Source organism: Erinaceus europaeus, chromosome 21 (assembly GCF_950295315.1).
Source record: "Erinaceus europaeus chromosome 21, mEriEur2.1, whole genome shotgun sequence".
Taxonomy (NCBI): domain Eukaryota; kingdom Metazoa; phylum Chordata; class Mammalia; order Eulipotyphla; family Erinaceidae; genus Erinaceus; species Erinaceus europaeus.
In genome coordinates this window covers 20,968,053-20,981,647 of record NC_080182.1, presented here as the reverse complement: position 1 = coordinate 20,981,647, position 13,595 = coordinate 20,968,053, and the positions used below count along the sequence as shown (strand labels likewise).

The 13,595-nt window shown below is 43.7% G+C and overlaps 1 protein-coding gene across 4 annotated transcripts in view; it reads left to right on the top strand.

Annotated features, from left to right (window-relative positions):
- OSBPL10 (oxysterol binding protein like 10) overlaps positions 1-3,310 on the top strand; it is a 305,431-nt gene extending 302,121 nt beyond the window's left edge. For all 4 annotated transcript variants that reach the window (XM_007516838.3, XM_060180484.1, XM_060180485.1 and 1 more), the window contains 2 exons: positions 1,361-1,514; positions 3,196-3,310. In XM_007516838.3, the coding sequence (XP_007516900.1) occupies positions 1,361-1,514; positions 3,196-3,240 (199 nt within the window). In that variant the 3' untranslated portion in view covers positions 3,241-3,310. The remainder of the gene's footprint in view (positions 1-1,360; positions 1,515-3,195) is intronic.
- The last annotated feature ends 10,285 nt before the right edge of the window (positions 3,311-13,595 follow it).

The window sequence follows — 13,595 nt, the reverse complement described above, 5'->3', positions numbered from 1 at the left end:
GGTCTGCAGGTGTCTATCTTTCTCTCCCCCTCTCTGTCTTCCCCGCCTCTCTCCATTTCTCTCTGTCCTATCCAACAACAACGACATCAATAATAACTACAACAATAAAACAAGGGCAACAAAAGTGAATAAATAAATATTTTTTAAAAAGAGGAGAGACTCTAAAGCACTGCTCCACCATTCATGAGACTGTATACCTAATACTCAGAATTGGGAACATTTTTAAAAGGAAAGCTAAACAAGATTGTTGTTTACCTAAAATGTGACCGTGGGCTATCTGAATAGCCCAGCCCCCACTGCACTGGAGGAAGCATCTGTGCTGTGGTGTCTCTCTCTCCCTCTCCCTCTCCCTCTCTCTCCCTTCACCCTCCTCCCCTTCTCCTTGTCTGTTTCTGCCTGAAAAAATTAACCCAGAACAGCGAAATCAAAGTAATGACAACAACTTCTCTTTCTGTGGGTCTTAGTTTTCTTTTTTTTTTTTTATTTTTTTTTATATTTATTTATTTATTCCCTTTTGTTGCCCTTGTTGTTTTATTGTTGTAGTTATTATCAATGTCATTGTTGTTGGATAGGACAGAGAGAAATGGAGAGAGGAGGGGAAGACAGAGAAGAGGAGAGAAAGACACCTGCAGACCTGCTTCACCACCTGTGAAGCGACTCCCCTGCAGGTGGGGAGCCGGGGGCTCAAACCAGGATCCTTTCACTGGTCCTTGCGTTTGGCACCACCTGTGCTTAACCCGCTGCACTACCGCCCAACTCCCCGTAGTTTTCTTTACATTGTAGCGTGGATGAGAATAGTGCATCTATGTCAGTGGTTTAATGTAATGATTAAATGAGCTAACATAAAAATGTATACAATGTTTAGAGACACAATAAATGCCATATGCATGTCGTATTTTAGTGTTCTGATGATTATCATGATTTGATTTATGCTAATGAGAGAGAAATACAGAGAGACCAGAGCACTGCTCAGCTCTGGCTTACGGAGGTGCTAGGGGATTGAACCAGGGAATCAGAGCCTCAGGCATCAAAGTCTTTGGCATAACCATTATGCTGTCTCCCCATTTGTTTTTTATTGTTTGTAGTAGTTGCATCTCAACTACTGCTCTGTTACAAGACCCCATCCCGAGATTCTCAGAGCCATTGTGCTGCTCAGTGGAGACCAGAAGCAACAGGTTGGGTGGGGCCCGGTAGCAGTGGGTTCACGTCGTCCCTCCGAGAGCCTTTGAGGTACCCAGATTGAGGCACCCCTACCACTGACTCTCCGACTGCCTCAACCCCCTGCTCTAGCCCCTCCTTGCTGAGATGCTATCCTGGCGCCAACTGTCCCTGCCTGACTGCGTCTTCCTCTCCATACCAGGAACCTCTGGCAGGAGGTGACCCGATGCCTGCGGGTGGGGGACATTGACTCTGCCACTGAGCAGAAGCGGCGCCTGGAGGAGAAGCAGCGGACTGAGGAACGGAAGCGAGAGTCCCTCCGCACACCATGGCAACCCAAATATTTTATCCAGGAGGTAACTCAGCCACTCCTCACTGGGTGCTTGTCCCATGTGGGAGGGTGTGTGTGATTCCACTTGCTGCTGCAGCAGACCGTGAATAAGGATGGGGGCAGGAAGGTCCTGGGAAGTTTGGGTCTGGGAGACAGTGTGACTGTGGCTCCAGCCATAGGCTTGGCCATCCCTGACAGAGCTGAACAGCTGTCAACTTTTCCTCTCTGGCATCCCTCCATCATGGGTACCCCTCAGCAAGCCAGGGAGGACAAAAAATGGCTTAGGGTTGTACTCTGCATCCTGTGTGTTTTGTGTAAGAAAAGAAAGCCATTCACAACTCCTGCTACCATGTATTTAATAGGAAGTGAGGAGTGGACAGCTTCCAGCCCTTCTCTACCCCTGAGCGGGCTGGAACTTTCACTGCTGAGAACCACACTTCGATTCCACTGGGCCATGTGGGATGGCCACACTAGGGAAGGTCCATGTGTACCCCCAGTGCTGCTGCTGCCACTCAGGAGAGTGGCATTGGGGGCAGAGAGGGTAGCCACCTGACGGCCCACCCACGGGGTGAGGGAACCAGGTGCAGTGTGCCCAGGGAGGCCCTTCTGCTCTTAAAGTCATTTGTGGAGTAACTGCAAAAGCACTCTGAGGTCAGAACTGGAAAACATTTGAGTGTTACCTGGAATGTTCCTGAGTCTAATTGAAATGCTGATTTCAGCCAGAATCACCTTTACAGACACAGTCAGAAATAATGTCTATAATCTGGCTGTCTGGTGGCTAGTCCAGCTGACACATGAAAGAAAACATTGCAGGCTTCTTCTCTAAGGCAGATCTGTTCTCTCTGACATAACAGTTTGCCTGTCTTCATTAAGCGACAAAGTGACAACAAAAAGCTACATACAGTCATCCCCACTGGGAAGAAGAAGACTTGGGTACATATAAAGAATGAAAATCATCTGGGGCCAGGTGATGGAGCATCTGGTTGAGTGCACATGTTACAATGTACAAGGACCCAGGTTCAAGCCCCCAGGCCCCATCTGCACAAGGGAAACTTTGAGAGTGGTGAAGCATTGTTGCAGGCACCTCTCTCTCTCTCTCTCCCTTCCCTCTTGATTCCTGGCTGTCTCTATCCAATAAATAAAGATAAAAAAAAATTTTAATGTTAAAAAAAGAATAAAATCACCCCAACTGTAGGAATGGCCCCATTCATAATATTCCCTCTAGTCTGTTGTACACCATTTTGATATTCGCTGCCATGCCTTGTGTGTGCTGACTTATTTGTCACTAGCCTGCTGGAGACCATCTTGGTGATGCCTTCTCCTGCAGTCTGGTGCAGAGTTACTGGTTGAGGCCAAGTCCTCATTTGCAGGCATTTGCGCTTCTTAAGAAAATTTCTCCAGTCCATTCATCTAACTACCCTCTTCTAATTCCTCTTGTCCCACTGATTTTGTCATTGTTTTCTTGTCAGTGTTTTGTCAATGTATTTTTGTCAAATGATCATCCTTGATATAATCCAATAACAGTTCTTTGGGCTGTTCTGTGGGGTTTCCTCCTGAAATGCCAAGATGTGAAAGTATCCAGGCTCTAGAGGCAGTGGGTCTGAGGTGGGCTAGTCTGTCCTAGTAGCCTGATGCCTACTCTTGCTTCTCCCCACTCCCTACTGAGAAAAGGCCTCCGTGTTTACCTCTCCTTCTTTCTCTTCTAGGGTGATGGCTGGGTGTACTTCAATCCCCTGTGGAAGGCACACTGACGGGGTGGAGGTGAACAGCTTTCTGAAATAGCCCTGTTTTTATAGGAATAAAAGTGGTACAGGTGTAAAAGTTCTGCTGGTGTTTGCTGCGACATGTTGATATCATTCAAGGAACATGGTACCGGAGAGAGTTCTAATACTGTGAAGAATGCACTCCCCACCCAACTCTGCTTTAAGATCGAGTCACTCAAGAGCCATTTGGGGCATGTGTGCATACACGGGTGTGTGGGAGCTCCGGGGCCCACTGTATGTTCACATGTATGCACTCATACATGCATATTCTGGGTATTATTACATATGTAAATACTGTACTTCCCAAGGTTTGAGTGAGTGATTATGAGGGTAATTACGCACTCCTTTTTATCAGTGATTGAAATTTTCTATTCTTTACAAAAGTGTTTTGCACACACCAGGGTATTCTCACAGAAAGCTCTGGTTCAAACTAATGTGAACTGGTGCGTGCCAGTTGACATCCATATGGAAGTCTAGGTGGCTATCTTATTTTCAAAATTACTAATAGAGTCCCCACTTCAGTGTTTTTTGTTTGTTCACACCTAAGAAAGAGAATTGTTAACTCCTACTGGATGCTGAATGGATGGGAAGCTGTTAAGGTTTATGCCAGACCCTTCCCAGATAGAGAATCAAGAGCAGAGTCCACCCTGGGCTTTTTTCTCTGAGCTACTTGCCCCACAGTCTTTTCTGACAATTTCTGCTGCTCAATGTGCTACTCACAATTCTTTCAGAAGCTGCTTCTTACACAGTAGAAAACAAACCATATGGAGACTTCACTACTTTTATGATGAAAAAAAAAAAGGGCTTTAAAAGTTAAATGCATGTATGCATACACAAACATGCACAACCACAGCCTCAGTAGTGTATTTAATTTGGGGAAAGAGCAAAGGATTTCCACATTCCATGCTTCCTTCCACACCTCTTGTTTGACCCAAACTCTTCAAGAAAACCACTGTGATTAGACATTCATCAGCCTGCATACGTGTTCCCTGGTTTCAGTTGAGTTTCCATCCTCAGTCTTACCCATAAAGTCAGCATATGACTAGAACACAAGGCAGAGGGAATAAATGACATATTTGACATTGCTTAATGCTTCATTTATTTTTTACTGTGCCACTCCAATGAGAATATTTATAAAATCCAGTAGCATGAATGCTTCTCTGTAGTAATACTAATTTTGTGCCTTTTTGTCTGCTTTCTTAAGACCAATTGTTCACACTTTGTAGATATTAGACAAATATATTTCGATTAAATACTATGCCCTCTGTGTGTATGTGTTTTATTTCTAGGGATTCCAAAGTTTTGTTGAAATTTGTGACTCTGAATGAACTTGAGTTTTATTGGTTTGATGTTGTTCATTTGATGTGGACAGCAATCATTCACATTTAAAATGTTTTTTTAAAAATGTTTATTTATTCCTTTTGTTGCCCTTATTGTTTTGTTGTAGTTATTATTGTTGTTGTTATTGGTGTCGTTGTTGTTGGATAAGACAGAGAAATGGAGAGAAGAGGGGAAGACAGAGAGGGTGAGAGAAAGATAGACACCTGCAGACCTGCTTCACCACTTGTGAAGCAACTCCCCTGCAGGTGGGGAGCTGGGGATTTGAAATGGCATCCTTATGCCGTTCCTTACGCTTTGCACCACCTGTGCTTAACCTGCTGCGCTACTGCCCGACTCCCTTAAAGTGGTTTTTAAAACATTAAAATCTACAAAAGAGGGGGCTGGGTAGTAGCACAGTGGGTTAAGCACACATGGCACACAGCTCACGGTCTGGTGTAAGGATCCCAGTTTGAGCCCCATCTTTGGAGTGGGGGGATCGCTTCACAAGCTGTGAGGCAGGTCTGCAGGTGTCTATCTTTCTCTCCCCCTCTCTGTCTTCCCCTCTTCTCTCCATTTCTCTCTGCCCTATCCAACAACAACAACAACAACAACAACAAAGGCAACAAAAATGGAGGGAAAATGGCCTCCAGGAGCAGTGGATTTGTAGTGCAGGCATCAAGCCCCAGCAATAACCCTGGAGGCAAGAAATAAAAAGAAAAAACCTACAAAAGAAACATGATTTATGGGTATTTTCTGACACATTTGTAAGAACTTAAGTCTTTTTTAATTAAAGATTTTATTTATTTATTCATAAGAAATGATAGGAGAGAGAAAGAACCAGACATCACTCTGGTACATGTGCTGCCGGGGATTGAACTCAGAACCTCATGCTTGAGAGTTCAATGCCTTATCCACTGCACCACCTCCCGGACCACAAGAACATAACTCTTATCAAATAATTGTGCAGTTAGAACCAGGCAACGACAATGTTGTTCTGCTTTGAGTCCATAGTATTAAAGCAACTGGAGCAAAGTATGTGGAGCTGTTTTGTTTCTGACATGGAAAGCACAACATGTTATTTTGAGAGGAAAAGAAAAAAGAAATTTCAATAAGAAGTAATCACTGGTATTTAAAAGAAACATTTTCTTTTTTTTTTTTTTTGGTATTATCTTTATTTATTAGATAGAAACAGCCAGAAATCAAGTGGGAAGGAGGAGATAGACAGAGAGACACCTGCAGCCCTGCTTCACCACTCGCAAAGCTTTCCCATGCAGGTGGGGGACAGGGACTCGAACCCGTGTCCTTTCGCATTGTAACATGCCGCTCAACCAGGTGCGCCACCACCTGGCCCCAGAAACATTTTCTTTTACCAGAAAGACAAAATACTGTTGACCTCTGTCATGTGGTGGTGCTGGGGATTGAACCTGGAATCTCCAGAGTCTCAGCCATGAAAGTCCTGTCCTAATACACTGAGCTATCTTCCTGGCCCAGTCACTCATGATTAGATTCTCCAGTTTTACTCCAAAGTAAACCCAGCTTCAAAGCAAAATAGAGTTTTATTTTTTTTTTTTTGAGGGGGTTCACTTTACCTTTTAAAAAATTGTGAGATACACTGTGGTCCGGAAGGTAGCGCAGTGATAAAGCTTTGGACTCTCAAGCATGAGGTCCTGAGTTCAATCCTCAGCAGCACATGTGCCAGAGTGATGTCTGGTTCTTTCTCCTATCTTTCTCATCAGTAAATAAATAAAATATTTTTAAAAGTTGTGAGGTATTATATATAGATTTATATAAAATATACTACAGTTTCAAAAGAATCATAAAAGTCTCCAGGGTCCACCATTACAGAAAATGTGGTAAGTTTATCACCTTGAAAGTTCCCATTATGCCATTGTTTCCCGAGATACCACCACTGATTGTCCTTAGCTCTGGAGGGCTTACTTGGTTAGTTAATGTTTGCCCCCAGGGCTATTGCCGAGTCTCAGTGCCTGAACAACGGATCTACCACGCCAGGTGGACATTTCTTTTCATCATCTTCTTTTAATATTTATTTCCTTTTTGTTGCTTTTGTTGTTTTTATTGTTGTAGTTATTGTTGTTGGTGGTGTCGTCGTTGTTGGATAGGACAGAGAGAAATGGAGAGAGGAGGGGAAGGCAGAGGGGGAGAGAAAGACAGACACCTGCAGACCTGCTTCACTGCCTGTGAAGCGACTCCCCTGCAGGTGGGGAGCCGGGGGCTCGAACCGGGATCCTTGCGCTTTGCGCCACGTGTGCTTAACCAGTTGCGCTACCGCCGGACTCCCTCATCTTCTTTTTTTTAACCAGAGCACTTCACCCACCCTGTCCAACGCTTGACGTCTAGTCACCCAATCTGGTCCCCTACACCTACACTGAACTTCTCTGTTCCAGTCTCTTGGAAACAGAGTTGGCAGTCAGCTGAGGTCAAGAACAAACACCTCGTCACAGAGCCCTGCAAGCGTCAACCCGGCTTTGACCTAGCACGTTATGATTGGGCCCTCCTCAATCGCTATCGAACAGGCCATGGCCGGTGCGCCGCTATGTTCCATCGCTGGGGAGCCAGAGACGACCCGAACTGCCCCTGCGGCTCCAGACAGACTATGACCCACATAGTCAACGACTGCCACCTCTCCAGATTCAAAGGAGGTCTCGAAACTTTACATCAGGCTCAACCTGACGCTGTTGACTGGCTACGGAAGAAGGGCAAACGCTAGAAGAAGAACCAGAGCACTGCTCAGCTCTGGCTTTTGGTGGTATGGGAGATTGAACCTGAGACTTTGGAGTCTCAGACATAAGAGTCTCTTTGCATACCCATTATGCTATCTATCCTCTGCCCCATCTTTTCTTTTTTTATTCAGTAGAATAGAGGGAAATCCAGACTCTCAAGCCTGAGGCTCCGCCAATTCTCACGTTCAATCCCCTGCACCACCATAAGCAGAGCTGAGCAGTGCTCTGGTAAAAAAAATAATAAATAATAATAAATAAATAAAAGAATAGAGGGAAATCAAGAGGGGAGGGCTGATGGAAAGGGAGAGAGATAGACACCTGCATTACTTCTTAGCTCCTGAAATTTCCCCCATGTAGGTGGGTGGAGAGGGGCGGGGCTTGAACCCAGGTCCTTGCATAGTAAAATCTGTGCCAAACCAGGTGCACCAATGCCCAACCCTCTGGAGGGTTTTTGTTTGTTTTGTTTGTTTAAAATACATAACGTGTGTACTTTTTAAAAAGCATTTATATTTGAGAAATACAGAGACCAAAGCACTGCTTTTTTTTTTTAAATAGGGCACTTACAGCTCTTATGAGTTTATTATTCTGAGTTCATATCTTGCTTGTTCTCTCATCATGGTAAAATATGTCCTACATTATACAAAGCAAATCATTTTCACAGTCCAGCAACGTCACATTCCCATGACTGTGCAGCCACGCCACCTGCAGTCTCTGTCTACCCAAACTGAAACTCTATTCATCAGTGACTCCTCAGAAAGCGAGTAACCCATCATTCTACTTTGTTTCTATGATTTGCTACACTCTAAGGACCACATGTAAGTAGAATCACCTAATACTTGTCTTCCTTATTTCATTTGATATGGCATGTTCAATGATAAGCATTTCTCTCCTTTTAAAAGTTAATATGCCGGGAGTCGGGCAGTAGTAGTACAGTGGGTTAAGCGCACGTGGCACAAAGCGCAAGGACTGGTCTAAGGATCCCAGTTCGAGCCTCCGGCTCTCCACCTGCAGAGGACTCGGTGAAGCAGGTCTGCAGGTGTCTATCTTTCTCTCCCCCTCTCTGTCTTCCCCTCCTCTCCATTTCTCTCTGTCCTATCCAACAACAACGACATCAATAACCACAACAATGTTAAACAACAAGGGTAACAAAACGGAAAATAAATATATATTTTAAAAAGTTAATATGCCATTGTGTGTGCGTATATCCAGGCTTTGTTTATCCAGTCACTTGCAAACAGACTTCTGGGTTGTGAATAATGCTGCTATGAGTACAGATTGCAGATAGCTGAGTCCTGGTTTACAGCTCTTTCAGGGGTCATGTATTTGTGTTTGTATCCATATGTGGAAGTGCTATCTTACAGGAAAATAGCACACTTAATTTTCTGAGAACCTGCTATATATACCAGCAACATATAAGGTTTTGAATTTGTCCACATTTTCCTGAATGCCTGTTACTTTGTTTTAAAATGTTTTTTCTTTAACAAAATTAAAAAAAAATTTTTTTTTGTTATTTTCATTTATTGGATAGAGACAGCCAGAAATTGAGAGGGTAGAAGGAGATAGAGAAGGACAGAGAAAGACACTTGCAGCACTGCTTCACCACTTGTGAAGCTTTCCCTCAGCAGGTGGGGACTGGGGGCTTGAACTCTGAGCCTTGAGCATTGTAACATGTGCACTCAACTAGGTGGCTACCACTGGCCCCCTTACTGTTTTTTTTTTTTTTTTTTTTTTGTCTCCAGGGTTATTGCTGGGGCTCGGTGCCTGTGTTACAAATCCACTGCTCCTGGAAGCCATTGTCCTCATTTTGTTGCCTTTGTTATTACCCTTGTTGTGATTATTATTGTTGTTACTGCTGCTGTTGTTGGATAGAACAGAGAAATTGAGAGAGGAGGGAAGACAGGGAGAGAAAGACATCTGCAGACCTGCTTCACTGCCTATGAACGACTCCCCTGCAGGTGGGGGGGGGGCCTTTAACTGGGATTTTTTTTAACACATTTTTTTTAATTTGCTTTTATTTCCCTTTTTTTTTTTTTTTTTTCCTTCTTGTTGTTGATGTCGTCGTTGTTGGACAGGAGAGAGAGAAATGGAGAGAGGAGGGGAAGGCAGAGAGGAGGAGAGAAAGATAGACACCTGCAGACCTGCTTCACTGCCTGTGAAGCGACTCTCCTTCCAGGTGGGGAGCTGGACTCGAACCGGGATCCATACACCGGTCCTCGCTCTTCGCGCTACGTGCACTTAACTCGCTGAGCTACTGCCCTGCCCCCTTGAAGCAGGATTCTTAAGTTAGCGCCACATGCGCTTAACCCACTGTGCTACCGCCCGACTCCCACCTGTTACTTTTTAAAGTAATCAGTAAACGTGAAGTGTTAGCCCCCTGGTGTTTTTGAATGACATTTTCTTAATGTTAGTATCTTACATGTTCATTAGTCATTTGGAGAACTTATTTTCTTCATTTTAAATTGCCGTCCGGGTTATTGCTGCAGCTCAGTGCTGGCGCTAGCAGTCCAACCACTCCTGGTGGCTTTTCTTTTTCTATTTTATTTGATGGAACAGAGAAATTGAGAAGGGAGAGAGAGGGAGAGGGAGAGGGAGAGGGGGAGGGAGAGTGAGAGAGAGAGAGAGAGAGAGACAGAGAGAGACCTGCTTCACCGCTCAGGAAGCTACCTCCCTGCAGGTGAGGAGGTGAGGAGCATGAGGTCAAAGCTGGGTCCTTGTGCAGGGTAACGTGCAGACACAGCACTGTCCCTGAGAATTGTTTTCTTTTTTTTAAAATTTTTTTAAAAAAATTATTTTTTAACCAGAGCACTGTTCAGCTCTGGCTTATGGTGGTGCGGGGGATTGAAGCTGGGACTTTGGAGCCTCAGGCATGAGAGTCTGTTTGCATAACCATTATGCTACCTACCTTCCACCTGAGAATTGTTTTCTAATTGGGATGTTTTATGTGAGATACACACAGACACACTAATAAAAGAAAAAAATTGGGCCTGCTGATGCATCAAGTAAAGCATACATATTACTATGCCTTAAGGACTCAGGTTCAAGCCCCCAGTTCCCACCTGTAGGGGGGTGCTTCACAAGTGGAGATGCAGTACTGCAGTACTGCAGTACTTCTAGCTCTCCCTTCTCAAATTTCTCTCTCCCCAAAAAAGTGTGTGTGCATGTGCATACGTGTGGGTATGAATATTGGCCACCAGGAGCAGCGGATTCATTGTGCTGACACAGAGCTCGAGTGGTAACCCTGGTGGCAATAAAAAAAATTACTTTGTTTAAACACAAAGAAGAGAAAACCAGAGCATCATTCTGACACATGCTAGACTGAATTTGTAACCCCGTGTTTGAGACTCCAATGTACTAGCCATCATGGCTGTGGATACTAATCATTTGTCTGCTCTATCATTTGCAAACACTTTCTTTTTGCCACCAGGGTTATCACTTGGGGTCGATGCCTGCCCAATAATCCATCCCTCCCCTTCTCTTGATACAATGGAGAGAAATGGGAAGGGGAGATAGAGACACCTGTTGCATTGCTTCACTGCCCATGAAGCTTTCCCCCTGCAGGTGAGGAGCCATGATCCTTGTCTGCTCAACCAGGAATACCTTCATGCAACTCTTTGCAAATAATTCCCTCCATTCTGTGGGAATTGCTTTTTAAATTTTTATTCCTTCATTTTTGATAGTGCCCTTTGCACTACAATAATTTCACAGCATATTGCCCATTTGCTTTATTATTTGAAAAGTTTATGACATCACACTGTGGCATGTGATGCTGGGGATCAAATTCATGCCTGTTAAGTCCAATGCTTTAGCCACAGTGCCACCTCCCAAGTAGCCACTGAGTTTTTTCTTTTTATTTACTATTTTTTTTTATTGCCACCAAGGGTTATTGCTGGGGCTTGGCACCAACACTACAAATCCACAGCTCCTGGTGGCCATTTTTTTCTTTCTCTTTTTATTTAATTAAAGACAGTTTTTAAAAATTACCTTTATTTATTTATTGGATAGAGGCATTCTGGAATCTAGAGGGAAGGGGGTGAAAGAGAGGGAGAGAGACAGATACATGCGGCACTGCTTCAACACTTGCAAAGCTTTCCCCCTGCAACTGCTGCTGCTGGTGGTGGTTGTGGTGGGGCTCCAACCCAGGACCTGCACACTGTGATGTGCGCTTTACCAAGTGTGCGACACCTGGCTCCCGCCACTGGATTTTCTTTTTAGAGTTTTAGCATTCACGTTTAGATTTCATTTTTTGCCACTAGGGCTTTGCACCTGTGCATCACTCCCATTGGACTTTTTTCTTTCTTTTCCCCACATGGAGAGAAGAGATAGTACAACTTTAGCATTAGCGAAGCCTCCCCTTTGCCTGTTCTGTGGTGGGCTGGGGCTTTAACCTGAGGCCTTGCACAAAATAAAGTGTACTTTCTACCCGGTGAGCTATTATCTCCCCCTCCCCCCCATGTTCTGAGTTTTGATCCATTTTGAATAGATGTTTAGGGTGAGGGTTCAATTTCATTCTTTTCCATATGGATATTGTTTTCCTGGGGCCATTTGTTGGACTTCCTATTTAATGTTCTACTTATGGCAATAGCAGTTTTGATTACTGTAGCTTTATAGTAAATTTAAGTCAGAAATATGTTTACAGTTTTTTCAAGTTCAAGCTGTTAAGGTTTCCTTGAGATTCCACCAATTTGTTTTTTTCTATTCTCTATTTCTATTTGTTTTTTTCTATTCTTCTATTTCTATTTGCAATTTTCTATTCTCATTAAAAACACCATTGAGATTTTGATAGGGGAATACTATACAAAGCCACTGCAAGACCTAACATTGCCTTCCAGTTCAGCATTGCAGGATGTCTACCTTATTTTATTTTTGTTATTGCTATGACTTCACAGCTCCAGGCTCTTTTTTTTTTTTTTTCAGATAGAGATAAGCAGTGTGGAGGCTGGGTGGTGGCACATCTGGTTGAGGGGACATACTACAATACACGAGGACTGAGCCCCCGGTCCCCACCTGCAGAGGGAAAGTTTTGCGAGTGGTGAAGCAGTGCTGCTGGTGTCTGTCTCTCTCCTCTATCTACCCCTCCTCTCAGTTTCTGTTTCTATCCAAGTAAAAACAATTTAAAAAAAAATTTTAAAAAGATAGGCAGTGTGTGTCTGTGTGTGTGTGTGGGGGGGTGAGGGTGGTGATGCACGTTATAGTGCACAAGGACCCAGGTTCAAGACCCCAGTCCCCACCTGCAGGGGGAAAGCTTTGCAACTGGTGAAGCACGGCTACAGGTGTCACTGTTTTTTTCCCCTCGATACCTTCCCATTTCCCATCTCTGGCTCTCTATCCAATAAATAAACGAAGATAATTTTTTTTAAAAGGGAGCAGGATGGGTCGGGCGGTAGCACAAGGACCGGCATAAGGATCCAGGTTGGAGCCCCTGGGATCCCCACCTGCAGGGGAGTCGCTTCACAGGTGGTGAAGCAGGTCTGCAGGTGTCTGTCTTTCTCTCCCCCTCTCTATCTTTCCCTCCTCTCTCCATTTCTCTCTGTCCTATCCAACAACAATGACATCAACAACAATAATTAACTACAACAACAGTAAAAAACAAGGGCAACAAAAGGGAAAATTAAAAAAAGATGAGAGAGAGCACGAGCGAGCAAGAAAGAGGTAGGCAGTGAGGAAGATAACATAGTACTGAAGCTTCTTCCAGTGCAGCGAGGGTGAGGCTCAAACTTGGGCCACACGTATGGCAAAAGTAGGTGTAGTGCCCCAGTGAGCTGATTTGCCAGTACAAGATACCCCATTGAATCTTTAGGAAATGACCCAGTGTTCAATATACTTCACATTCTAAGTTTGTTCCTAAGTGTTTTATTTTTCCTGATGTGATTGTATTTGATGTAGAACTATTACATTTTTTAAAATTATGTACAGAAATTTTTATATTTGCTGTCCCCTACTTTGCTGGATATACTGGTTCTGACAGTTTTGTATTGGAATTTTTAGGGTTTCCACATATAAGTTTGTCAGTGAACTAAAATACTCTTACTTCCTTTGCAATATGAATGTCTTTTATTTGAAAGGAACTGGGTATGTCCTACTCTTGTTTCTGATACTAGAAGAAAAACTTTGTTTCGTCAATTAGACTTAAAACTACGGCGGAAGAAAACTATATAGCCTTTATGTTTGATTGTTGCCTTTTATCCCTACTTTTTATCACAGTATAATTTTGTTTAATGCTTTGTATTCATCTATTTAGATGAATATTTTTACCCCTCTGTTCTGCTAGCAGATGGTACTGCA